The sequence below is a fragment of the Dreissena polymorpha genome, chromosome 1 (assembly GCF_020536995.1).
Source record: "Dreissena polymorpha isolate Duluth1 chromosome 1, UMN_Dpol_1.0, whole genome shotgun sequence".
NCBI lineage: Eukaryota > Metazoa > Mollusca > Bivalvia > Myida > Dreissenidae > Dreissena > Dreissena polymorpha.
This window is the reverse complement of record NC_068355.1, coordinates 99,126,512-99,153,301: the sequence shown is the minus strand read 5'-3', so window position 1 is coordinate 99,153,301 and position 26,790 is coordinate 99,126,512. Positions and strand designations below refer to the sequence as shown.

General features: G+C 38.2%; 1 protein-coding gene across 1 annotated transcript; it reads left to right on the top strand.

The window, feature by feature from the left end:
- The first annotated feature begins 10,738 nt into the window (after window positions 1-10,738).
- Window positions 10,739-25,187, top strand: LOC127866671 (sushi, von Willebrand factor type A, EGF and pentraxin domain-containing protein 1-like). The gene is made up of 10 exons (XM_052407410.1): window positions 10,739-10,903; window positions 11,636-11,761; window positions 14,596-14,766; window positions 15,282-15,455; window positions 15,738-15,923; window positions 16,237-16,422; window positions 21,725-21,910; window positions 24,036-24,221; window positions 24,485-24,680; window positions 24,944-25,187. The coding sequence occupies exons 1-10, from the start codon at window positions 10,789-10,791 to the stop codon at window positions 25,110-25,112; spliced, it is 1,695 nt and encodes a 564-aa protein (XP_052263370.1). The 5' UTR covers window positions 10,739-10,788; the 3' UTR covers window positions 25,113-25,187.
- Window positions 25,188-26,790: the final 1,603 nt, after the last annotated feature.

The following is a 26,790-nucleotide window of genomic DNA, read 5'->3' as shown; positions in this document are numbered from 1 at the left end:
AAAATTTTCAATATCCTTTAGTGATTAAAAAAATAAAAAAATATAGAAATTAACAGTAATTTAATTATGTTAAGTGATAATAAATGAGCTGGTTGGATTCGCATGCATATAATATTAGCAACATGTTTTATGAAGATGACAGTAGCACATAAGGTGTAACTCATTATTGTAGTAAATCAGTAACGAAGTAAACAGGAAAGAATCGTCAATTGTAATATTTATGAATTATAAAAACGATTGTACTGGCATATTGGATATGGTGTATATTTAGCTACAAGGTCCCTTTTTGATCCCTGTGCTACCTATTTTGAGTTTTCAAAATCATCTTTAAAGAATATCTATAATTTACAAAAGGGGGCCGAATAAGCCTCTTTGATTTTGAGCTGAATAAGCATGTAACCGAATCGACCCAGGTTTGAGTCCGAGACTGAATGTCAGAATGAGATTGGGCCGAAAAAGCCTGCTATAGTCAAAGAAACAAAGTATTGGTTCTACCCAGCAGACGGTCTAGTAAGCCCCAGGCTATAAGTGCAATCTATCTCAAACAAAAAAATAGAAATAAATAATCATTTGTTTAAATAAACATTCTGGCTTTCAGCACAATTATTTATTTAACCTGTATAAAAGTTTCGTTCCAATCTTGGTTGTTCGTGAAAAGTCAAAAGCACCATAACTATGAAACACTAGTATTTTGCATCTTGCAATGTTCCACAGAAATGATGCTGATGATAATTTAGCACGATGATGAATGATAAGACATTCCTTAATTCCAATCTTACTTGAAATTCCACTACAAGTTTAATTGCTTCGAAGAAAAATGAAAACAACACTATTCCACTGAATAAGCGAACCACATGTAATGAATTTCTCAACTTGACGCAATTAAAATCTTCCGCTGTTTTTTTTTCGAGCGTCCTAATGATTTTAACATTTTCTCAGACATTTAAAAAATAAAATTTCGATGGTTATATTGAAGTAGTTAATTGTTGTATTTTCGGGACCGTGGTCACCTCATCTCATTGATGGGTTGTTCAGGCCGTGCTCACCATATCGCATTGAATTTGAATGGTTGTTTAGGCTATTGACACCATTTCGCATTGATACGTTGTCTAGGCCGTACACACTATAACGCACTGTTAGGTTGTTTAGGCCGTTGTCACCACATCGCATGTTTGGGTTGTTCACCAATTTTCGCACTCTTGAGTTGTAAGGGCTGTGGTCACCATATCGCAATTAAGGGCTCTTCAGGCCTTGCTCACATTTTGAAATGTGATAGTTGATTAGGCCATGCTCAGCACATCGCACTGTAAGATTGTGTATTCCATGGTTACCATATCGCATGGTTGGATTGTTGAGGCCATGGTTACCACATCGCACTGTTAGGTTGTTTATTCCGTGGTCACAATATCGCATGGTTTGGTTGTTGAGGCCCCGTGTTCACCAAATCGCATTGTTGGTTTGTTCGGGACGTGGTAACCATATTGCATGTTGATTTGCTTAGGTCGTGCTCATCAAATTGCATTGTTCGGTTGTTCACGCCGTATAAACCATATCGTACTGTTTTGTTGTTTTGGCCGTGGTCATCACGTCGCATTGTTTGGTTGTTCAGGACGTTGTCACCACATCGTATTGTTGGGTTGTTCAGGCCATTATCACCATATCAAACTGTTTGTTTGTTAAGGATGAGGTCACCACATCGCACTGTTGGGCTGTTTAGGCCGTGGTCACCGCATCGCACTGTTGGGTTATTCACGGCGTATATACCATGCCGTACTGCTGTGTTGTTTTTGCCGTGGTCACCGCATCGCACTGTTTGGGTTGTTCATGCCGTATATACCATATCGTACTGTTGGGTTGTTTTGGCCGTGGTCGTCATATCGCATTGTTCAGTTGTTAAGGCCGAGGTCATCACAACGCACTGTTGGGCTGTTAAGGCCGTGGCCACCATATTGCACTGTTAAGTTGTTCAGGCCTTTGTCACCGTATAACACTGCTGGGTTTGTTTAGGCCGTGGTCACCATTTCGCATTGTTGTGTTGTTTAAGCCGTGGTCACAATATTGCAGTGTTGAGTTTGTTTAAGCGTGGTCACCATTTTGCATTGTTGTGTTGTTTAGGCCGTGGTCACAATATTGCTCTGTTGGGTTTTTTTAGCCGTGGTCACCATTTCGCACTGTTGCGTTGTTTAAGCCGTGGTTACCGCATCGCACTGTTAGGTTTTCCAGGCCGTGTTCACCTAATTGCACTGTTGGGTTGTTTAGGCCATTGACACCCCATCGCACTGTTGGCTTGTTCAAGCCGTGCTTATCTTATTGCACTGTTTGGGTTGTTAAAGCCGTGGTCATCACATCGCACTGTTGAGTTGTTCAGGCCATTGTCACCTTATTGCACTGTTGAGTTGTTAAGGCCGATGACACCTTATTGCACTGTTGGGTTGTTTAGGCCGTGGTCACCACATCGCACTGCTGATTTGTTTAGGCCGTGGTCATCAGATCGCATTGTTTGGTTGTTTAGGCCGTGATTACCACATCTCACTGTTGAGTCGTTAGTGCCGTGGTCAACACATCGCACGTGTGGGTTGTCGAGGCCGTGATTACCACATCGAACTGTTAAATTGGTCTTCATATCGCATTAAAAGGTAGTTTGGGCGGTGTTTAAGCCTATATCACAAAATCAAACTGTTGAGTTGTTTGGGCCGTGATCACAGCATCATATTGCATGTTGGGTTGTTTAGGCCGTGGTCACCATATCACACTGTTGAGTTGTTTAAGCCGTGGTAACCAAATCGCACTGTTGGAATGATTAGACCTTGTCCAGCACATCGCATTGTTGAGTTGTTTAGGCCATGGTCACCTTATTGCACTGTTGAGTTGTTTAGGCCGATGACACCTTATTGCACTTTTGGGTTGTTAAGGCCATGGTCACCACATCGCACTGCTGATTTGTTTAGGCCGTGTTCATCACATCGCATTGTTTGGTTGTTTAGATCGTGATTACCGCATCTTACTTTTGAGTTGTTAATGCCGTGGTCAACACATCGCACATGTGGGTTGTTGAGGCCGTGATTACCACATCGCACTGTTAAGTTGGTCTTCATATCGCATTAATATGCTGTTTGGGCGGTGTTTAGGCCTAGATCACAACATCAAACTGTTGAGTTGTTTGGGCCGTGATCACAACATCATATTGTATGTTGGGTTGTTTAGGCCGTGGTCACCATATCACACTGTTGAGTTGTTTAAGCCGTGGTAACCAAATCGCACTGTTGGAATGATTATGCCCTGTCCAGCACATCGCATTGTTGGGTTGTTCATGCCGTGATCACTGTATCGCTTTGATATGTTGTATAAGCCGTGGTCACCACAACGCAAGGTTTGGTTGTTTTATCTGTGCTCACCACATCGCACAGTTGGGTTGTTAATGCCTTGATCACTATATCGCATTAATATGTTGTTTAGGCCGTGGTCACCACATCGCACTGTTGAGTTGTTCAGGCCGTGGTCACCATATCGCACTGTTTGGTTGTTCAGACCGTGGCACCATATCGCATTGATAGGTTGTTTATGTCGTGGTCAACTGATAGCTCTGTTGGGTTGTTTAGACCGTACTCACCACATCGCACTATTGGGTTGTTCAGGACTTGGTCAAACCATCGAACTGTTGGGTTGATTTTGCCGTTCTCGCCACATCGCACTGTTTGGTTGTTAAGGTCGTGGTTACCATCTCTCATTGTTAGGTTGTTCAGTACTTGGTAACCATATTTCACTGTTTGGTTGTTTATGCCGTGCTCACCATCTTGCATCGTAAGGTTGTTTAGGACTTGTTTACCACATCGCACTGTTGAATTGTTTAGGAGTTGTGTCGGCCGTGGTCACCACATCGGACTGTTGGGCAGTTCAGACAGTGGATACCATATCGAACTGTTGGGTTGTTTAGGCCGTGATCGACACATCGCACTGTAATGTTGTTAAGGTCGTGCTCACCACATCGCACTGTTAGGTTGTTTCGGCCATGCTCAGCACATCGCACTGTTAGGTTGTTTATGCCTTTGCAACGATATCGCATTGTTGGGTTGTACAAACTTTATTCACAACATCGCACGGTTAGGTTGTTTATGCCGTTGTCACCATATAGTGCTGTTGGGTCGTTTACGCTGCGCTCACCATATCGCGCATTTCGATTGTTTTGGACATGGTCACCACATCGTATTGTTTGTTTCTTTAAGCCGCAGTAACCGTTTTGCATTGTTGGGTTGTTTAGGATGTGGTCACCATATCGCACTGTTGGACTGTTTGGGCCGTGCTGACCGCATCGCATTTATTGTTTTTTTTTTCAAGACGTGGTCACCATTTCGCATTTCGGGTAGTCACCACATCGCACTGTAAGGTTGTTTATGCCGTAGTCCCCATATCGAATTGTTGGGTTGTTCAGGCCGTATTCACCACATCGCATTGCTGGGTTGTTCAGGCCATGACTCCTCATTGCACTGTTGTGTTGTTCAGGCCATACATACCACATCGCACTGTTGTGTTGTTAGGCCGTGGTTGTTATATCGCATTGATGGGTGGTTTTGGCTTAGGGCATCACAACTCAAAGTTGAGTTGCTCAGGCCGTGGTCACCAAATTGCAATGTTGGGTTGTTTTGGCCGTGGTCACCACATCGCACTGTTTAACTTTTCAGGCCGTAATCAACATATCGCAATGTAGGATTGATTAGGGCCTGGGGACCACATTGCACGGATACGTTGTTAAGGCCTAGGTAACGAAATCGCACTGTTGAGTTTTAAATGCCTTGGTCACAATTTTGCACTGTTGGGTTGTTTATGTCGTGGTCACCACATCGTATTGTTCTTTTGTTAAGGCCGTGAATACCCCATCTTTGTTCAGGCCGTGGTCACCATGTTACACTGTTGGGTTGTTAAGGCCGTGGTCACCATATCGCACCGTTGAGCTGTGTAAGCCGTGGTAACCATATCGCACTGTTGGGTTGTTGAACCGTGCTAACCTCATCGAATTGTTAGGTTGTTTAGGCCGTGGTCACCATATCGCACTGTTGGGTTGCTGAACCAAGCTCACCACATCGCATTGATATGGTGTTTAGGCCGTGGTTATAGCACCGCATTGCTGTGTTGTTTAGGCCGTGCTCGCCGCATCGCATGATTTGGTTGTTTACGCCGTGGTCACATCGCATTGTTGAGTTGTGCTGGCCGGAATCACCACATCACACTGTCTGGTTGTTTAGGCCGTGGTGACCATTTCGCATTATTAGGTTGTCTCCACATCGCACTGTTGGGTGGATAAGGTCGTGGTCACCATATCGCACTGTTGGGTTGTTCGGGCCATTGATACCATATCGCACTATTACGTTGTTAAGGCCTTGCTCACGCCGTCGCGATGTTGAGTTGCTCAGGCTTTGGTCACCATATAGCACAGTTAAGTTGTTCAGGCCTTACTCACCCCCTCGAAATGTTGGGTTGTTCAGGCCGTGGTCATCATATCGTATTGTTGGGTTGTTCAAGTCGTGGTCGTTATATCGCCATGTTGGCTTGTTTAGGTCGTTGTCGTCATATCGCATTGTTTTGTTGTTTAGGCCTTGCTGACCACATAGCACAGTTGGTTGGTCCATACCGTGATCACAACACCGCACGTTTGGGTTGTCGTGCCGTGGTAACATCGCACATCGCACTGTTAGATTGTTATGGCTGTGGTCACAATATCGCATTGTTTGGTTGTTTAGGCAGTGGTTACCATATCGCACAGTTTGTTTGTTTAAGTCGCGTGAGTCATATCGCAACGTTAGGTTGTTTATGCGTTTATCATCCTATCGCATAAATAGGTTGTTTGTGACGTTGTCACCATATCGCACTGTTGGGTTGTTTATGGTGTGGTCACCACATCGCATTGTTGGGTTAAGACCTTGTTCCAGCCGTGGTCACCACATCGCACTATTTGGTTTTTGAGGACGTCAATACTAAGAAATGTAAGGTTGTTTAAGACGTGCTCACCACATCGTACTGTTGGGTACTTTAGGCCGTGGACGTCATATCGCATTGTTAGGTTGTTTAGGCATATGCCACAACATCGCACTGTGTTATTCAGGCCGTGAATACTATATCGCACTGTTGGGTTGTTTAGGCCGTCTTCATATCGCATTGTTGAGTCATTAAGAACGTGGTCAACATTTCGCATCGTTTGGTTGTTTATGCCGTGGTCAGCATATCGAATTGATAGTTTGTTTTTGCCGTGGTAACCATTTCGCACTGTTGGGTTATTTCGGCAGTGCTCAACACATCGCATTGCTGGGTTGTTTAGGCAGTGCTCACAACATCGCATTGCTGTGTTGTTTAGGCCGTGCTCACCACTTCGCATGGTTAGGTTGTTAGGGACGTTGCCACCACATCGAACTGTTGGGTTGTTTATGCCGTGGTCTCCACATCGCACTGTTGTGTTGTTCAGTCCGTGGATACCATATGGCACTGTTGTGTTGTTATGGCCGTTGTTGTCATATCATAGTGTAATGTTGTTTAGACCTTGCTCGCCACAACATTGTTGGGTCGTTCAGGCCGTGATCAACAGTTTGCAATGTCGGGAATCGTATTAATTTGTTGTTTAGGCCATTATCACCGCATCACACTGTTGTTTTGTTCATGCCGTGGTTACCGCATTGCACTGTTGGGGTGTTAAGGCTGTCGTCATCTTATCGCATTGTTGGATTTTTAGGCCATGCTCACCATATCGTAGTTGGGTTCTTTAGACCGTGGATACCATATCGCACGGTTAAGTTGTTCAGGCCGTGGTCACCATATCTCCTTGTTGCGTTGTTAAAGCAATGGTCATCCTGTCGCATGGTTGAGTTGTTTAGGCCGTGGTCAACACATCGAATTGTTGGGTTATTTAGACCGTGCGCACCAAATCGCACGATTTGGTGTTTTAGGTAGTGATCACCGCATTGCATTGTTAGTTTGTTCAGGCTTTGATCACCCCGTCGCACTGTAAGGTTGTTTAGGCCGTGCTCACCATATCGAACTGTTTGGTTGTTTAGACCGTGGCCACCACATCGCATTGTTGTGTTGGTAAAGCGGTGGTCACGATGTCGAATTGTTGGGTTGTTTAGCCCGTGGCCATCACATCGCAGTTTATGGTTATTTAGGACGTGGTCAACAAATCGCACTGTTGGGTGTTTGAGGCAGTGGTCACCATAACGCATTTTTCGATAATTTAGGCCTTGCTCAACAAATCGCACTGTTAGGTTGTTTCTGTCGTATTCACAATTTCGTAATGTTATGTTGTTTATGCCGTTGTCACCACATTGCAATGTTTGGTTGTTTAGGCCGTGGTCGTCATATCGCATTGTTGGGTTCTCGCCACATTGCACTCTTGGGATGTTTAGGCATCGGTAACCGTATCGAATTGTTGAGATGATTATGCCGTGGCACTATATCTCACCGGGGGGTTGTGTAATTCGTGCTCACCACATCGCACAGTTGGGTTGTCTTCGTGTATTTAGTTCTATCATCTTGTACAAACGTTTAACAACTAAATACTTGGCAGCTATTACAGATTCACGGTGTGTTTTATTTTTGTGTATTCAACTTAAGAGAACGCGCTGGAATTAGGATCTGGACGGGTTCCGTTTCTGCTTGGTATGATAAGGATCTGGACGGGTTCCGTTTCTGCTTGGTATGTACAATCGTCTGATTCCAAGTATGCCGAAACCCGCTATGCTTCTGTATCTATGAAATGCATTTAACACTAAGGCATCGAAAGTTAAGTAAAAAACATGCATCATTTTATATGAAATGCACATCTTTAAGAGATTTATTAACTACTGTACAAAAAACAGTAAACGTGAGTAATGGGTATTGTTTAGCCATTTGCTTTGTTTTTGTTCTTGTTTGATATCTGACTGGCTTCATGTTGAAATCCATATGCTTGTTTATTAAGTTGACCGGTTATTTATCATTTGTTGGGTATAGTGTCGTCCGTCGTTTGGAGTGTTGTGTGTTTACCTAAAGATCGAAAGGCGACATTCAATGTGTTGTGTGTTAACCTAAAGATCGACTGGCGACATTCAATGTGTTGTGTGTTAACCTAAAGATCGACAGGCAATATTCATTTTGACCTTACCGGATTCCGTAATAGACGAATGGTATGGAAGGCTGCTGTACCACTCACATATCGATCCTGATGTAATGTAGGACTCATATGAAGCGAAATTTATCGTCTGTACGTTGAACATTTGTTTATGCGAGTTTATGTAAGTTTACATTTATTAAATGTCGTGCGTTGTGCCAGAGTTGTTTGCACGTTAGAAATTCATCGCCACACACCCACACGACGCTCGACATTGAACAAAGACACGCGTCAATGAAAGAAGAAGCAATAAGTATACATGTTGCACAACGTTTCATCATGATCATCGTCAGTATCATCATCATCATGATCAGCAGCAGCATTATCATCATCATCATCATCATCATCATCATCATCATCATCATCATCATCATCATCATCATCATCATCATCATCATCATCATCATCATCATCATCATCATCATCATCATCATCATTTTATCATAATCATCATCATCATACACCTTAATGCAGAAATCAAAAATTGTTCTTACGCCCACATGTATTGAATGTGCAACGGAGATCTACCTCACTGACACCGCTCAGTTGAAGAGTTTCGAGATGTCCGAAAACAGCAACCGACTATGCTTTATATTTATTTATTTATTTATTTGTTTATTTGTTTATTTTTTATTTATTTATTTATTTATTTTATTTATTTATTTATTTATTTATTTATTTATTTATTTATTTATTTATTTATTTTTTTTTTTTTATTTATTCATTAATTCATTAATTCATTAATTAATTCATTAATTCATTCATTCATTCATTCATTCATTCATTCATTCATTCATTCATTCATTCATTTATTCATTTATTCATTTATTCATTCATTCATTCATTTATTTATTTATTTATTTATTTATTTGAAACTCACAAGTTTGGAAAAATGTCAAGTAATATGTAACAATCCCATATACTTTAACAATATTTGAAAATGAAGTTTGCCTTGCGATGGTGCAAAGGTAAAGGGCATCATGGTCAGTAATTTACAACCTCTATTACAGATTTAAAATTGCTTAACAAATAAAAACTTGTCGATTGCATACTTCGTATTCTGACCAGACAAAACATGTACTGCATCACAGTACATGGCTGCACGCAGACAGGGCAAGGGACTTAATCTCACAACATATTTAAATGGATGCAGGACATGGGAAATAAACACTGGTATCCGACATTTAGGCACATACGCAACATAAAGTTATCTTTACTTATCATATAAGAGATTAAACGTTTGCGTAAAAAAAAAATAAAGAACAAATGAGCAGCCCGTTCAAGAAGATATCCCTCAGGGACGTTTGCGATTGATTGGCTACAGCATTCGCCAGCCTGCATCCAACTCGTCAAGGCAATTAATGGCCTAAACCCCCTAAAGGAAGAGATCTGGCTGCAGATGCCAACCATTTTGGCAAGACGTAGGGACAGATGGAGAGACTCGCCTCGAACCGGGACGTCTGGATGAAGTTGTTCCCAGACGAACTTCCCATTCCTATAAAACGAAACAATGGCGCCCACCATTGCATTAGGAACGATTATGAAAATATCAATGCCGTTTGTTTACTACCGTTTTCGTACCGACGCTCTTAATTTACAAGCGATTACAAATAGGATTACCTCTTTTTTTCGAATATCATAATGAATTTTACAAACTATGTTAATTGACGGCAAATATGTATGTCCTTATTCTCAGACCTTTGTCGTATTTACAGGGCAGCTGGTTGTTACGGCGAAACTTTGTCGAATTTGATTAAAAATAATTTTATGAAGAAATGTTATACACCTACCAAAATCACAATTTCTACCCTTTACGTTTAAGCTATTGTATGAATAATTCTTATAGACGAATGTTCCATCTATCGATCCATCCATCCACCCATCAATCCATCAATCCATCCATCCATTCATCAAAACATCCATCCATATATACAATGTCAATTAACCAACTAATTAATAAAGGTAAAAAAAATGAAGGTAAGCACTTAACACTTTACACATAAATAAATCGTCCATTTATTGTAAGTATTCATAAAATTACAGACAACCTTTTCTACACGCTAGGCATAAATAGGTTAATATATCCAGTATATAATTGTAAATGCATGCGATTTTTTGTATATCTGGTATAAAATGGACATGTTATTGCATTAAACTAGTATGTCGCTTTGACAACAGACGAAATAACATTGCAAGGGCCCTACATGTATTCAATTAGTTTTTAATTTGCTTGCGAGAGAAATATAGCCTGTCGCAATCAACCGGTGTTATATTAATTAAGGAATATCATACCAACCAATAGAAATCATTTTACCTATCAGTGTCTCGTCATATAAAGAATCATTTCCTTATATAACAGTCATACCACGTATGCATTGTAAACTTGTTGACTGAATTATACAGGATTTGAGCCATAATGTCTCTGACGAGCGTCACCGTTTGCGAGGTTGCTTTCTCGAGGCCATACATGTAGGTTCGTCAAATGAATCATTTGATTTCAAATCAATCGATCAAGTAATAAAATTACTTCTTCCTTATTTCGCCAAACCACTTCACGTGAACATAAGGTTTTCTATATCAGTATTTGAAAAACAGTCGTTGTTCATTCTCGACCAGACAGCCAGACCATTGACCAACCGTTCTTTCACAGAGCTACAATGTTGGTTCCAATGACGATAGTTTTCATATTTTGTATATTTTGTGCACTAGGGCACAATGTGTATTCGAATTCGGAACAAAATAGGGCGTTGCCAAATTCGCGTTCCGTCTTTGGTAAGTAATTTAAGTTTTACTTGTAACTTTCTTTTGAAATAGTTATTTGATTCTATAAAATGGTTCAACTGTGAATTTTATTTAGTGTTATTGATCACTGACTGTTTATCAACCTGGATACATATAAATATCGGTATACAAAATATTTAAACAAATAATCGAAAGTTAAATATTATCTTTATATTGCTTTCATATTTTAATGTTCGTAAAATGTGGTAATTACAGTACGTACTTTCCCCTCGAAAATGCAGTATAGCAAATCAATAACAGATAATGGCTTTTACGTTTTACGCAAATATATTGTATTTGTATATTGCGAGCTGTTGTCTGTGTTGTTGTTGTAATTGGTGTTGTTTATAGTTGTACATTAAAGGATATATTCTAAACTAAATATGAAACAGTTATTTGAAGCTCCGACGTTTTAAATGCGCGAATATTGAATGTTATTTATTGAATGCAATGCTAAACTTGACAAAAAATGTGGCATCAACTTTGTCTTTAATTGGAATTATATCATGGTAACAAATTTAAATGTTAGAAGTTGTAAACAATTGAAATAACGGTCTAAAATGAAAGATGTAACATGTAAAACAGTTATTTCCCTGAAAATGGTCTTTAAGTAGAGGCCTCACTTGTGCTTAACATTTTTAGTAAATAATTCAACGCTAAACTGAAATGTTTGGTTGCGATGGTTGTTTTTTCCACAACAGTGTGTCTGTATTCTATTCAAAGTATGTAAGCGCCCGGCTGTGCCGTGGCTGAGGGACTTGCCACCCAGGCCAAGGATAATAAACCCTGCCCGAGTTTGTGATGGAAAAGTGGACTGCCCCCTAGGCGATGACGAAACCTGCACCACGTGTAAGTTGCTTTTCTTGTTGATCACTTACATAGTTCGGAAACATGAAATACGTATACCATGTAATAGTATATATATATATCCAGTAACAGGAGGAAATATTGGTTTATCCACGATTTGTTCGTGTATCCCTTTTTCCGCGCGCCCGTCTGTCCGTCCAAATCTTAACCCATTTATGCCTAGCGTCTAAAAAAAAGGCCTTGGCAAACCGGGTAGACCCAGATGAGACGCCGCATGATGCGGTGTCTCATCAGAGTCTGCGCTGTTTGCTGAAAGGAATTTCTGTAAGAAATATTCTAAATATAGAAATAAATAAACTGGACATCCCTAATTTTGGAAATAAATTGATCTAATTTAGAAGGATGGGAGAATCCACTATGCATAAATGGGTTAAGCTAGGTTGATGAAACTTGGTATGCGGAAAGAAAATAATATGAGGAATATGTTTTTTTCGAACAAAATGTGTTTGCCATGGTAAAGGAGGAGTTAAAGATTACAATCTGGATCCCAAGAAAACTTAAACAGCACTCAAGCTTAGTAGAAAAAAATATGGATGATGATAGAGGACCAGATGGGAAATTAATCCGTTGTTGAAGTTTTTTTGTCAGGTATATACTGTTGTTGCTATGGTTAAAGATACTATGATTGAAGAAATAAATAAAAACTTAACTTTGGATCCTGCAACAACTCAATATATCGTGAGGTAGATTAAAGAAACTTTGTACTTGGGATGAGGGCGATATTAAAAATATGCACGCCATTGGCGTTTTATGCGTACCGGTTTTTTCGTTTGTTCAATTTTTAGTTTGTCAACACAAATCTGGATCTTGCAATAACTCAAAAAGAATTTTAGCTAGGCTAATGAAACCCCGTTTATGGTAAGAGGAACATATTAAAGTTAAAATTTGCTTTATTTAAGAGTTTTGTATTTTTCGTTAAACGAAATTGTGGCTGCTATGGTTACGGCAATATTGAAAACGAAATATTGATCCTGTGATGTGTCACAAAGTTACCATGCTAGGATGATGTTTATTGCTATTTGGATTGACGGCCATATGAGAAACACACACGTTTCGTTGTTTGTTTTTTTTTTTTCTTCATGTTAAAAGTGTTGTTTCTATAAAGCTAGAAATAGTTCTAAACTAAAACCTGCATCCTTCGATAAATTAAATACATGTCGTAAGTCAGCTAGATTCATGAAACTTGACATGTGAATAAAGGACTTTATGGGAAATGTGAACAATATTATTGTTTTCTCGTCACCAACAAATTGTGGTTTCAATGGTGTAGGAAAAATAAAAGGAAAACTAAAATCTGGATCAAACGACATCACAAACAGTACTGAAACAAAGTTTATAAAACTCGGTAGGTTGATAGATGGCCCGATAGGAAATATGCACATCATTTCAGTTTGTCTCTTTGAATGATCGTCTGTTCGAAAAAAACTGGAATCTGAAATTACCCAAAAGTAATTAATTAAGTTGACAAAACTATGTATGTGTATAGAGGGTCATGTGAGGAACTACTCAAAACGTACTGCAGCTGGGTTGATGGAACTCATTTTATGTATAGAGGGTCATGTGAGGAACTACTCAAAACGTACATCAGCTGGGTTGATGAAACTCATTTTATGTATAGAGGGTCATGTGAGGAACTACTCAAAACGTACTGCAGCTGGGTTGATGGAACTCATTTTATGTATAGAGGGTCATGTGAGGAACTACTCAAAACGTACTTCAGCTGGGTTGATGGAACTCATTTTATGTATAGAGGGTCATGTGAGGAACTACTCAAAACGTACTTCAGCTGGGTTGATGAAACTCATTTTATGTATAGAGGGTCATGTGAGGAACTACTCAAAACGTACATCAGCTGGGTTGATGGAACTCATTTTATGTATAGAGGGTCATGTGAGGAACTACTCAAAACGTACTTCAGCTGGGTTGATGAAACTCATTTTATGTATAGAGGGTCATGTGAGGAACTACTCAAAACGTACATCAGCTGGGTTGATGGAACTCATTTTATGTATAGAGGGTCATGTGAGGAACTACTCAAAACGTACATCAGTTGGGTTGATGGAACTCATTTTATGTATAGAGGGTCATGTGAGGAACTACTCAAAACGTACATCAGCTGGGTTGATGGAACTCATTTTATGTATAGAGGGTCATGTGAGGAACTACTCAAAACGTACTTCAGCTGGGTTGATGAAACTCATTTTATGTATAGAGTGTCATGTGCACAATATTCAAAGTATTACATTTTTTATCATCTGCTTAATGACAGGTTAGACCACATCTTCCTAGTTCCCTATTATTTCTTTATTTCTATCAATTCTTGTTTTGCTCTAAATTTTACCTGTATATATATCCCCATTATCTTTGCTTATCAGATATGCCTTCTCTTTCAAATTTATCCAAATCATTCGTACAAATTAAATATTATCTCACAAAAGCTTGAACGCATACCTTGGCCTTTTTATCTAAAATGACGTTTTTATCTCTGTCCTTTTCAATGCTCTATTCGTACATTATCCAAATGCATTAGGCATATGTATCCCGCATGACCCCTGTATCATATAGATAGAAAACATTAGACTTGCAAGTGTCCTTTTAATCGTGCACAAGTTTCAATGTATTAATACAATCAGTATTTCAAGGAACACAAGTCCATGTAAGATACTCAATAACGTACCGTTTACGTGTTAGTTAAACGTTACTGTATGTTAAAACATTCAAATTTATGAACTTCAGAATCAGCCATGTATAACAATATAACGAATAGTGTAATTAGCATGTATCATATTATCACTGAAATAACAATTAATTTTTAGGTGGAGATCCTCCACATGTACCGTCGAGCTTCCGTACCGACAGTCAAACGTTTTTCCCCACGGGAGCCGTGGTAACATATTCCTGTCATTCCGGATTCGTGTTAGGTGAAGTTGAAAGCGTCATCTGTGATCGTAGCGGATCTTGGTCAAAGGCGCCTTCATGCAAAAAACGTAAGATATCTTCATGTTTATAATATATATTTTAATATTTAAAATATGTGTTTTTAATTGTAACTTAACATGGTCTTCAATGCAATGCCTTAAGCGGAGTGTCGACAATGGAAGTATGAGTGTTCGTGGACCTCTCACCCCAGGATACACAGTTATTGTTACCTGTAACAATGGTTCCCTACCGCTAGGAAACAACTCCTTTACGTGCGCTGCTGACGGGTCCTGGACCGGAACTCCTGCTTGTGCGCGCCGTTAGTTGATTAAGAATGCTTTGTATGCAGTATCCATTTAGGAAAGATAATTTGAAGATGTGTTTCAATTGCTCAGAATTCCGATAAATTTAAGAAACGTTATGGGATTTCATACATGTCGAGATAGGATAAAGAATTCAATGTTAATAACACAAAACGAGTTATTCTCGCAATCTCTTTACATTCGATTTCATTTAATAGTTTAACACATACTTAATAAAATGTAACCGACAGATTAATTTTTAAAGTCGCTCAAATATTCAGAGTGCGACCCGATACCGCAACTGGTAAACGGCTTGATGGACACGTACATCGAAACTCTGGTGACCGGCGCAGTGGTGACGTTTTCGTGTGTCCCGGGATTCGCTCCATTGAGGAACAACTTCCTTCGATGTGACTCGAGCGGATCTTGGTTCGGAACGCCCGTGTGCCAACCAGGTTATATTCGTATTTAAATATTATTTGCGTTTTTTTTTTAAATAAATCGACGAAAAACTTTGTGTAATGTCACTACTGCTTGCCATCAAGTATTATATCCGAATAGAGTCCTATTAAACAACACAAAATCCGTCAGACTTTTTTGTCGTCCATGTTATTTTTATCTGTTTATAATATAACTTCTTTGTGAAAAAATATGTCCCTTATGTTTGATTATGCATGAATAATACAAAGATATATATATTTTGTTGTTTTGTTTTTTGTCATTGTTTTTACTTATAGTATGCCCGGTATCCAATCTTCCCACTGTTGCAAATGCTCAACGTCAGGCAGTTACCGACCCGCTTACTGTTGGCATGGTGGTGACCTATACATGCAACAGTGGGTACTCTCCTGCCGCAGGAACCAATTCGATATTTACTTGTGACCGAAACGGGCAATGGACTGGGAACGCGGCTTGTTTACCATGTAAAATTTATTATTGACATATATAATTAGCTTTTAAAGAACATGCATATCGTTTTCTTCGACAAGCATTGTTTAGATATTTTTGAAATTGTGTTGAGGTTTTCACTTAAGCAGAAGTTAATAAAAGACTTTCATTAGGATTCGTGGATATGTCCCTGATATAATTCTTCTTTTTTTTAATTCTTATTCGTTCTTTTCAATTCTCGAAATTCTCGTTCAGTAAATGTTAGTTTATTTTATAGAAATAGGAGATATGAACGCATATGGTTGTTTTTCATTTTCGTTGTTGTTTTGTGTGTTTTTTTATTTACAGTTTGCCTGGTATCCAATCTTCCTACTGTTGTCAACGCTCAACGTCAGACATTAACCGACCCGCTTACTGCTGGCTCGAGTGCGATCTATTCTTGCAAAGACGGCTTCGCTCCTGCCCCGGGAACCAGTACGACGTTTACTTGTGACGCTAACGGGCAATGGACTGGGACCGCGGCTTGTTTACCTAGTATAATTTTTTACTTGTTCATTGAACGTTTACTTGTGACGCTTACGGGCGATTGACTGGGAACGTTTCTTGTTTACCACGTAAAATATATTGCTGTTTCTGTGACATGTCTAATATTATTTTTAAGTACATGCATATCGTTTTCTACAATAAGCACTCAGTAGATATGTTTTTGAAATTGTGTAGAGGTTTTTACTTAAAATAACATTAATACTTAAAATTAACAAATATTTCGCAAAATAATATTTCGTAAAATAACGTTAACCCATTAACAAATCAGTATTCCAGAAAATCAATGAATATTTCGTACAATATTTAGAAAAAGAAAGTTAACACATACAAAATCAAAGTTCCTTGATAATTTTTCAATAGCCAAAATTTCAACGCTAGATATGGTATGGTAACAAAGATTTAGTGAGATAAAAAATGCTCGTTGTTTTTGTTTTGACACAATATATTCCATTTTAATTTCCCGCAACGATATCTATTCATACGAAAACGAACACTAACATGGTACATGAACATGTGTTGCATATATACAAAAAAAGAGCATTTTGTATCTCATTAAAACTATGTTACCAGACTACATCTAGCGTTGAAAGTTAGGCTATTGCTATAAGGAACATTGATTTTTACAAAATATGCATTGATTTTGAGGGTTTATGGACTTTTAAGCAGAAGTTTATAAAATACTTTTATTATGTTCGGGTTAATATATGCAAAATACCCTATCATCCCCCACCCATCAAAAGCTATTTTAACTGATCCTGGTTGGGTAGGATGTCCTTTATAACAAAGTAAATGTTTACCAAAATCTGACCCCGGGAATGTTGTTTTTTTTCAAGATGGTATCAAAGATGGTCGCCAAAACCAGTTTATGATGATATCTTTTTTGACAATCTACTCAGATTTGATGATTTTGATGTCTATACTTATGTTTTGGGTTGCAAAAAAACACATTAAGATAATTATTATTATTTTAGTCTATTACGAAACATAGAAATTCAACATGGCGTCAAAATGGCCGCTTACACTATGATCACAAGTACATAACCACTGACTCAAACGATTGAGAAATTTAGCAATTGTAAGGTAAGTCCAATCTGTTATTAAACTGCACACTACCATGTTTCAGTGTAATTTGACTTAACATGGGTCTAGACATTAAACCTGGTTTTAGTCGGCTAGAGAGACTCATAAGCCTCATAAAGAAAGATTTTCAAAGTAATCATCTGTGCATGTCACACTGGAACAAAATCTTGTTTCTATACAGCACATAGTGCTCAAGCATTGTTAGATGCCTACCGTATCGCTCTTATTGTATCTAAGGCTACGATTCCTTTTTGAGACTTATGCCTTATACGTAGCGTTTTGTAAAGTTACATCCATTTATTAAAAGAACACCATTTATTTGCATTGAAAATTGCAGACACATTTTAAACGGACATTTATTACTCAGTAAAATTAAATTGAGATAAGGAAACTACATTTGTTATCATTGTTGTAATTATAAGCTGTCCCCACCGTCTCCAATTATATTCAACTTCAAATGCAGTTGATTTTGTAAAAAAATGGGATCCTTTTTGTTGGTTCACCGAGTTATGCATGATTTTGGTTTTTTTAATGTTGGTTTTCATACAAGTCAAAGATCATTATAAAAATATCTTCTCCGTAATGCAGCAGCGTTATTTAATTCCTCTTTTAAAGTTGTGAACAGTAAAGATACGCTCATTTTAGTGACTGGGTATTGGGACAATAGAGCAGAAGAATTAATGGATTGTTCTTTTGATCATAATTTTGTAAAAAAAACACCAACAGTTTTGTATATTGATCACCAGTACAAATTTATATAACGTATCAATTCCAATTAAAAGCACGAATTTTATTAACCACAAATTAAAAATAGCGATAACAATTGTACAAACATATCAGTCCTGCGGGTATTCAACGTTGCCTCACACGTGTCTTTTTAAGGTTTTGTCACTTTGTCAGTATCTTTGGCGTATTCTGTGTAGATTGCAGCATCATAATGCAGGACAGTAAGCAAGTAATTATTGACTCTTTTTTTATTAATGATTAAAAAAGTGCTTACGCAGCCTTGCAAAATGTGTTTCCAATAAACACGGAGAGAATTGAGAAGTCCACGCATGATTGGGTTGTTATTCAGTGAAAGAGAGTGAAGAGAATAAAAGAAGCTAGTGGGAAGCGGAAGTATGATCTTATAATTGAGGCCGGTAGTGAAGGTCATTAAAAAATATGTAGTCAACGGTACACAAATAATAAAAACATTAAAAGTTATGTTGACAAACAAAAGTGAAGTTATTCACAAAAGAGAACCTAAAGCCAATCAAGTGGAGGTTTTGAAAGTCATTAAGACTGCATGCGCTGTGGATGTAAGGTTGAATCGGACAAAGGGCGTTTTAGCAGGGTACGTACTGAGACTTTTTAAGAGGTCTGTGATTCCCGTTCAGATGAGTGGGACTTACTGTTAAGGGAACAGTTTGAATACTATAAACGAGAATGACATGCAGCAAACGGACGTTATCATCAATCATCTAGTGGAGAATTTCGTTACTAAAAATCTGTGCCAATACAGTCTCGAAATGACTCCGAAGCAAACGAAGAAAATCTGGTAGTCCTAACGAAGAAGATAAGTATGAAGCATTTCGAAAGACTAATTGTTAACTAGAATGGCACAGTGAGGAACCAGTAACTGTTGCATTTTTAGATGAATAATTGGAGGATACCTTTGCAATCCTGATTTTTAACCATATGGCGATCACGGTTTGAAAAAAAGCATTTTTAAACACGCTTCAATTGCACTATTCAAATATCCAAAGAAGAACGTTTGGATGATATTGCAACGATTAGATTACAAACATCGCACATACTGAGGTCATATTACAAGCAAAAGTGTGAATAATTTGATGAAGAGTCCCAGAAACTGCTTCTATATTAATCAAACGTAATATAAAGTCATTGAAGAATTGGTATCCAAGTAAATAGAATTTAAAGAGTGAGTCAGCTCTATCCTTTCTTCCGAGTAGTCTGCGGATTCTACTGAAAACATTATTAAATTAAAAAAAGACACCAGACGCAAGGTTGCGATGTTGATCATGCTCTTATTCAAGAAGTTGGACCACGAGCTGTAATTTCACCACTGCAAGCGGGACTTGCTTTACAAATACATCATCTGTATCGTTCGAAGTTTGTTGTATATACTCTTCACAAAATGGGATTGTGGTGTTCATATTCAGAAGTTATGGGATTTGAGAAAAATTCAGCGGGTTTTGAAGATCCTTATGATCCTGCAAATTTATAGATTTGTTGGAGATGCCTGTTTTCTTTGCCGCCGATAATGTTGACCACAATGTCACAATTGACGGCAAAGGTACTTTTCATTGGACGGCTGTAATTGCATCACCCCTAGAAAACAGACGAACTTTCTGATTTCGCAAAACATCGACCTCAGAGCTGAACACTAAAAATAAGACGAAAATTCCTATCATGGAGAAACCAATAAGCAAGGAATGCTTGCCATGAGGTAGTATTCGATGACCTGCCGCAATTTCTGGATAATGACACGGGGGTAGATATTTTGTGGGAGGTCTCCTTCAGCTTTAATCAGGAAACATCGAATTGACAGGGACTGATGCATATCTTGCACCAGCACCCTGAGCAGTCGTCAGTCAAATTCTTGCCTATGACCAATATGTACACTGGGCACAAATCATGCATTTTATCAACATTAAACTTTGTTTGAAACCTTGCCATGAATCACAACTTTCCCATAATTGTAACGTTTGACCAATTTTTGTATTTGAAGGCTGCCAAACCATCATTGAGCGCCACAAAGTAGTCAAAAACATGTTCTGATAATGGGAAGTTTTACTACACTTTTGAAATGGCTTTGGGCCTTGGAATCCCTCATGGAAGAAACCGGTCTCAACAACTTACTTTTGACTGTACGCGGGGAAAATGCCATTAAGCACAAAATGACAGGGAAAGCTTCAAGAGGGCTTGCAGGGCCTTATTTTTTGTTAATAAGTTCCAACACAGATAGCTTATAACCGACATGACACTAAAAGATCACAAGAATGAGATAATACTGGATAATGCCGAAGAATTTTACTCATCCCTTCACCAGGGCGAGACGACGCTAACAGATGCTACATGTTCTGGGAGCACGATCAAACTCGACATGGCTACATAGAAGTAAAAACATCAACTTGTCTAGACCTCAAAGACAAGCCAATTATGGCTAAATAATCAGCGTATTGTTACCATTGAACTGATGTTGATCAAGGCGGATCGTATAGGGTGTTGACTGATGCATTTGCAGGCATTGCCTAATGTAAATCCTTTGTTGCTGTATGTGGGTACTTCATTACCTGCAATCTGCATATTACTATATACAGCAATTGAGCAACCTAAAAGAAACGCACCCAAACGTTTATCGAAAGTTCATTGATGGTTTCAACCTTGTTCGTAAGAGCAATCAATGCTGGACTTGGCTAAGCAGCGATCTTGTCATTAAGCAAACTCTGATGAGGTCTCTAAAAAGCTCAGGTCAGTACTGAGGTGGAAGACGCACACAATTTAACGCTATGAAAAAAAAGCTCTGGACAAAGTTTATTGTATTCAGATGATAGTGGAAAACTGAATTCATAAATTGGATTTAATGATATAATTTATATTCTTAGTGATATCAACAATTCAATCAACGTGTTCATTGTCGACCTAACTATGGTGTTTGGCATGAGAATCAGTACGTTTCAGTTAAAAGCTTTGGAATTTTTGTCATTTGTATTGCGTTGGTGGCCAATTTGGACACGATGTTGGATTTCTGTTTTATTTTACAAACTAACACTAAGTCTGATGATCTTCATGTGTTCTTTGCCCCTTCAAACCTGATTATAGACACCAAAATCACCCACTTTGAGTGATAGTATAGTTGTGAGCATAAATAGGTTTTGGCGGCAATCTTGAAAAAAAACACTTTCCGGAGGTCCTATTTCGGTCATTTTTTATATGATATAAAGTCCCTTGTACCCTACCAGGATCAGTTCAAATACATTTTGTATCAATTTTGTTTGTTTGTTGTTGTTTTTTAAGGGTGGGGGTGGGGGGGGGGTCAAAGTGAATATTAATCCGACTATAAGGCTTCATTGATATACCTTATAGAATTCTCTTTTTTTAATTCTTGTTTGTATGCATGCTTTCAATTATCGTTCAATAAATATGCTAGTATTTTATAGAAAAAGGCGAGATGAACAAATGTTGCTGTTTGTTTTACTAACAGTATGTCCGGTATCCAATCTTCCCCCTGTTGTCCATGCTCAACATCCGACTGTTACTGACCCGCTTACCGTCGGTACTGTGATCACCTATATTTGCGAGGATGGCTATATTCCTACGCCGGGAATCAACATGAGTTTTACTTGTGACAGTTTCGGGCAATGGAGTGGGATCGCGACTTGTTTACCAGGTTATAATAATTGAATCTTTTCACGTATCCAGTCATATTATGTTAGAACATGCCTATCATTGATTTCAATTAATACTTATTACGTAAAAACATCTACGAATTTATTCCGTGTATTCCTCCATTAATTAAGGATTACACTGTCATCTTTTATTCAGATCGTTTCATCAATTTCAATATTATTATTATTTTAAACACATACCTGTTTCTGCGCCTTTTTCACTGTTTAGCTCTTGCCTACCATGCACTCTCCGTCAAATCTATCAACAGATGAGTATTGCTTTCACAATAATTTTGAAATCACATCCGCGCCTTTTCTCACATATAAGGTTTTTTTTCCTATTCAAATCCATCCGATGTCAGTATTTAAATACCTCATCCGATGTATCCCACATAATGATACATGATTAGTTTTAGATAAAGATAAAGATTAGATAAAAGTTCTTTCCTTATAGATAAACAAACTAGATGGTCGATCACAGAAACTTGATTCCTAGGCGTGAATTTATATGTTCCACGTTACTTTATTTAAAAGGATTCACTGATTGTCCAAATAAATATTTCTATCTTTTGTAATAAATAATATTACACGACAAGAGTCAGGGAGCAAAATACAAATACTTAGATTCGTATTATAATATAAATTCGTTTATGATACATCAATATTTGAAATTGATTAGATTATGGAGCGCTACAACTGCGAACCGATTGAATAATGTGGAATTGTGTTGTCTTTAATTTTTGTTACAACAAGCGGATCATTTATATCGAATATAAAATTACTTCCACTTTAAAACAGTTCGTATGGCCCACAGGTGGTTAGCGTGTGGCTATGATATTAATTAGTGAAAACATCATTTTGAATGATAAATAATCATATTATAACGAAAAATTAACTTTTCTGAAAAAAAATATTTCACTATCAAATATATATATAACAAGGTATGCAACTCAAAAAACACAACACGCATGACCCAGTTGACAGTGATCATGCTGTCTTTAAGACTGAAATCTTCACGGAGTAAAGGGCAACTTCCCTATAAAGTTCGTGTAGTTCGATACCATAATTCAATAAAACGTATGAAAAAACATTATTACCGTTCTTGTCGTTACAGTCTGCATCAAGACTAACTGTCCAGCGCCGTTTGAAACCTTTGTTTACATACATTTCAACTAACTGACATTTTAAACATACGAGTGATTTCATTGGTCCAATGCGGAGGTGTGTCTTTACAACTGGAGATTTCATTCATAAAGAATACATGATCACTGTCAACTGGGTCATGCGTGTTGTGTATCGTGTTATTTCTTAAAAGTTGACCCAGCATTTGTAAAAATATTGCAAGACATATACATTTCCAGAAAGGAAATTCATTTCTGCGTTGAATAAGACCGAGATCGTGAAAATCGCTGCAAAATTGATGAAGATATGGCTGTTCAAAGCGATGCACCCCGTTTTGGGCTGATTTTGAGTTGCATACCTTGTTATATATATATTTGATAGTGAAATATTTTTTTTCAGAAAAGTTAATTTTTCGTTATAATATGATTATTTATCATTCAAAATGATGTTTTCACTAATTAATAGCATAGCCACACGCTAACCACCTGTGGTATGGCCATGTGGTTTGGTTTTTCTTACTTAAAGCTTTTCTTGTCATTTTATTTGAGCTCTAAAATTCCGCTATTAAAATGCGGCAATTTAAGGCATTGACTGACACACTTAAAATATTGCCAAAATCTATGAACAATTCAATTCTATACATTCAACTATAATCACCATTTTAGTTACATTATTCGCAGTATAGATGTATTATATGGAGTCTCAACCCAAAGAGGGTTTTTAAACTTATTGTCAACCGTAGATTGGCAATTAAATCGACACCACGTTGTTTAAAATATTTGTCATGTTTTAACTTGATTAAAAATCTTTCCTCTTTAAAAGATTCCATGTACAAGCATTCAATAGATATTTTATTAATTTAAAATTTATTTTAATCGTTTTCGTGATCAGGTTTTTATTAAAAACTTGCATTAGGATACGACCCTTATCTCAATCTTGTTTATGTTTCTTGTTTGTTGGCATGCTTTCAGTTTTCGTAATTCCCATTTATGTTTTTACTTACAGTGTGCTCGGTAGCATCTGTTCCCGTGGTTACCAATGCTAAACATTCGGTTGTAATAGCACCGCTTGCTGTCGGCACCTTGGTTACCTATATTTGCGACACTGGCTACTCGCCTGCCACGGAAAGCAAAATGTCTTACACTTGTGACGAAATGCGGCAATGGAATGGCAGCGCGTCTTGTTTACCACGTAAACATTATTGCTTGTTTTTGTTTACATGTCTAACAATATTTTTGGTACAGGCCTGTCTTTTTCTACAACGTATACACAATGTTTTCAAAAATCACATAAGAGCTTCTTAGCTTTCATGTCGTGTATTCCTCCATTAAATGTACATCTTATCATGTGAGCTCTACACAATTGTAATTTGAAACGTGCAAACTCTGTATGTTCATACAAATACACTGCATGGAATGTTTTATTATATACATATAATATCAATTCAATAACAGGCTGTACTAACCCGGTCAACACGTCTGACGGGAGGTCATGGCGCCTCTGTGACGGAGATGGGCCGGGGTTTAGTAACCCCAAAAAGGGTCGTATCGAGGTCCAAGTTGACGGCGTGTGGGGAACAGTTTGTGATGACGGTGTCACAAACTGGCGAAACCGGAATTTGGATATTGCCTGCAAAACGTTTGGTTACAGGTGGGGTTTCGACTTTTTTGCATTCAATAACCAATATAGGGTAAGATTTAAAAAACACTAGTATAAAGAGAATGATCTATTGATGATGTCAATAGGAAGAACGCCATAAGTGTAAGACTACTTATACTTAAGTTTTATGATTTGGGTTAAAATGCATATTTAATAGTTAGATTAATAATGCATACATTATTTAAAGAAACAAAAAAAACGATTTTGTGGATAGGAAATAAAATAGTGCATTTAAAGATCGCATATTATTGTAGCGGCAGTAACGGGTTGAACAGGAGAGCAGCATTTTTTGGGCAGGGAGTGGGCCCAATACACATGGATGATGTCAGTTGCACTGGTACTGAAGCGTTCTTGACCCAGTGTCCGTATACAAGGATCAGCAATTGCAACCACTGCGCAGACCAGGGCGTGGAATGTCTTTAAATGCAATAAACATGTTAAATTGCTAATTTCGTTGTATCAAAGATACGCTATTACTAAAAAATGAATTTTATTTGATTGATTGGAGTTTTTTATGTTAAGTCTCCAAATACCCAAATGCTGACATAATTATCAAGACCGTACGTTGGATCTTGATTAAATACAATATGTTTATAATTTGCTATCTGTATTCAAATCCGTCTCTGTAAAGCATACTTTGCTCACATAATTACGTCATATTTGTATGCACATTCTTGTTTTTTCCAATATAATATTAAATTTCACCTTAAACTGTTATAAATGTGGAAGGATGACTTATTTGTATTCTTAGGCTTAGTCTTTAATCAATAATAATGCTTTTATGTGTTTAAAGACTCATGCAAACTATTGCAAGGCCGGGCTATTCCACCGTCCACAAATAGACGAGTTCCGCGTGCTCAATTCCACCTTACACAAATAGACGAGTTTCAAACGCTCTATTCCACCTTACACAAATAGACGAGTTTCAGGTGCTCAATTCCACCGTACACAAACAGACGAGTTTCAGGTGCTCAATTCCACCGTACACAAACAGACGAGTTTCAGGTGCTCAATTCCACCGTCCACAAATACACGAGTTTCGCGTGCTCAATTCCACCTTACACAAATAGACGGGTTTCATACGCTCTATTCCACCGTACACAAACAGACGAGTTTCAAGTGCTCAATTCCACCGTACACAAACAGACGAGTTTCATGTGCCCAATTCCACCGTACACAAACAGACGAGTTTCAGGTGCTCAATTCCACCGTACACAAATAGACGAGTTTCAGGTGCTCAATTGCACCGTACACAAACAGACGAGTTCAATACGCCCAATTCCACCGTACACAAATAGACGAGTTTCAGGTGCTCAATTGCGACGTACACTTATAGACGAGTTCAATACGCCCAATTCCACCGTACACAAATAGACGAGATTCAGGTGCTCAATTCCACCGTACACTAATAGACGAGTTTCACGTGCTCAATTCCACCGTACACAAATAGACGAGTTTCATACGCTCTATTCCACCGTACACAAATAGACAAGTTTCATGTGCTCAATTCCACCGTACACAAATAGACGAGTGTCACGTGCTCAATTCCACCTTTCATAAAAAGACGAGTTTCATGTGCTCAATTGCACCGTACACAAATAGACGAGTTTCAGGTGCTCAATTCCACCGTACACAAATAGACGAGTTTCATGCGCTCTATTCCACTGTACACAAATAGACGAGTTTCAGGTGCTCAATTCCACCGTACACAAATAGACGAGTTTCACGTGCTCAATTCCACCATTCATAAATAGACGAGTTTCATACGCTCTATTCCACCGTACACAAACAGACGAGTTTCAAGTGCTCAATTCCACCGTACACAAACAGACGAGTTTCAGGTGCCCAATTCCACCGTACACAAATAGACGTGATTCAGGTGCTCAATTCCACCGTACACAAATAGACGAGTTTCATGTGCTCAATTCCACCGTACAGAAATAGACGAGTTCAATACGCTCATTTCCACCTTACACAAATAGACGAGTTTCATGTGCCCAATTTCACCGTACACAAATAGACGTGATTCAGTTGCTCAATTCCACCGTACACAAATAGACGAGTTTCACGTGCTCAATTCCACCGTACACAAATAGACGAG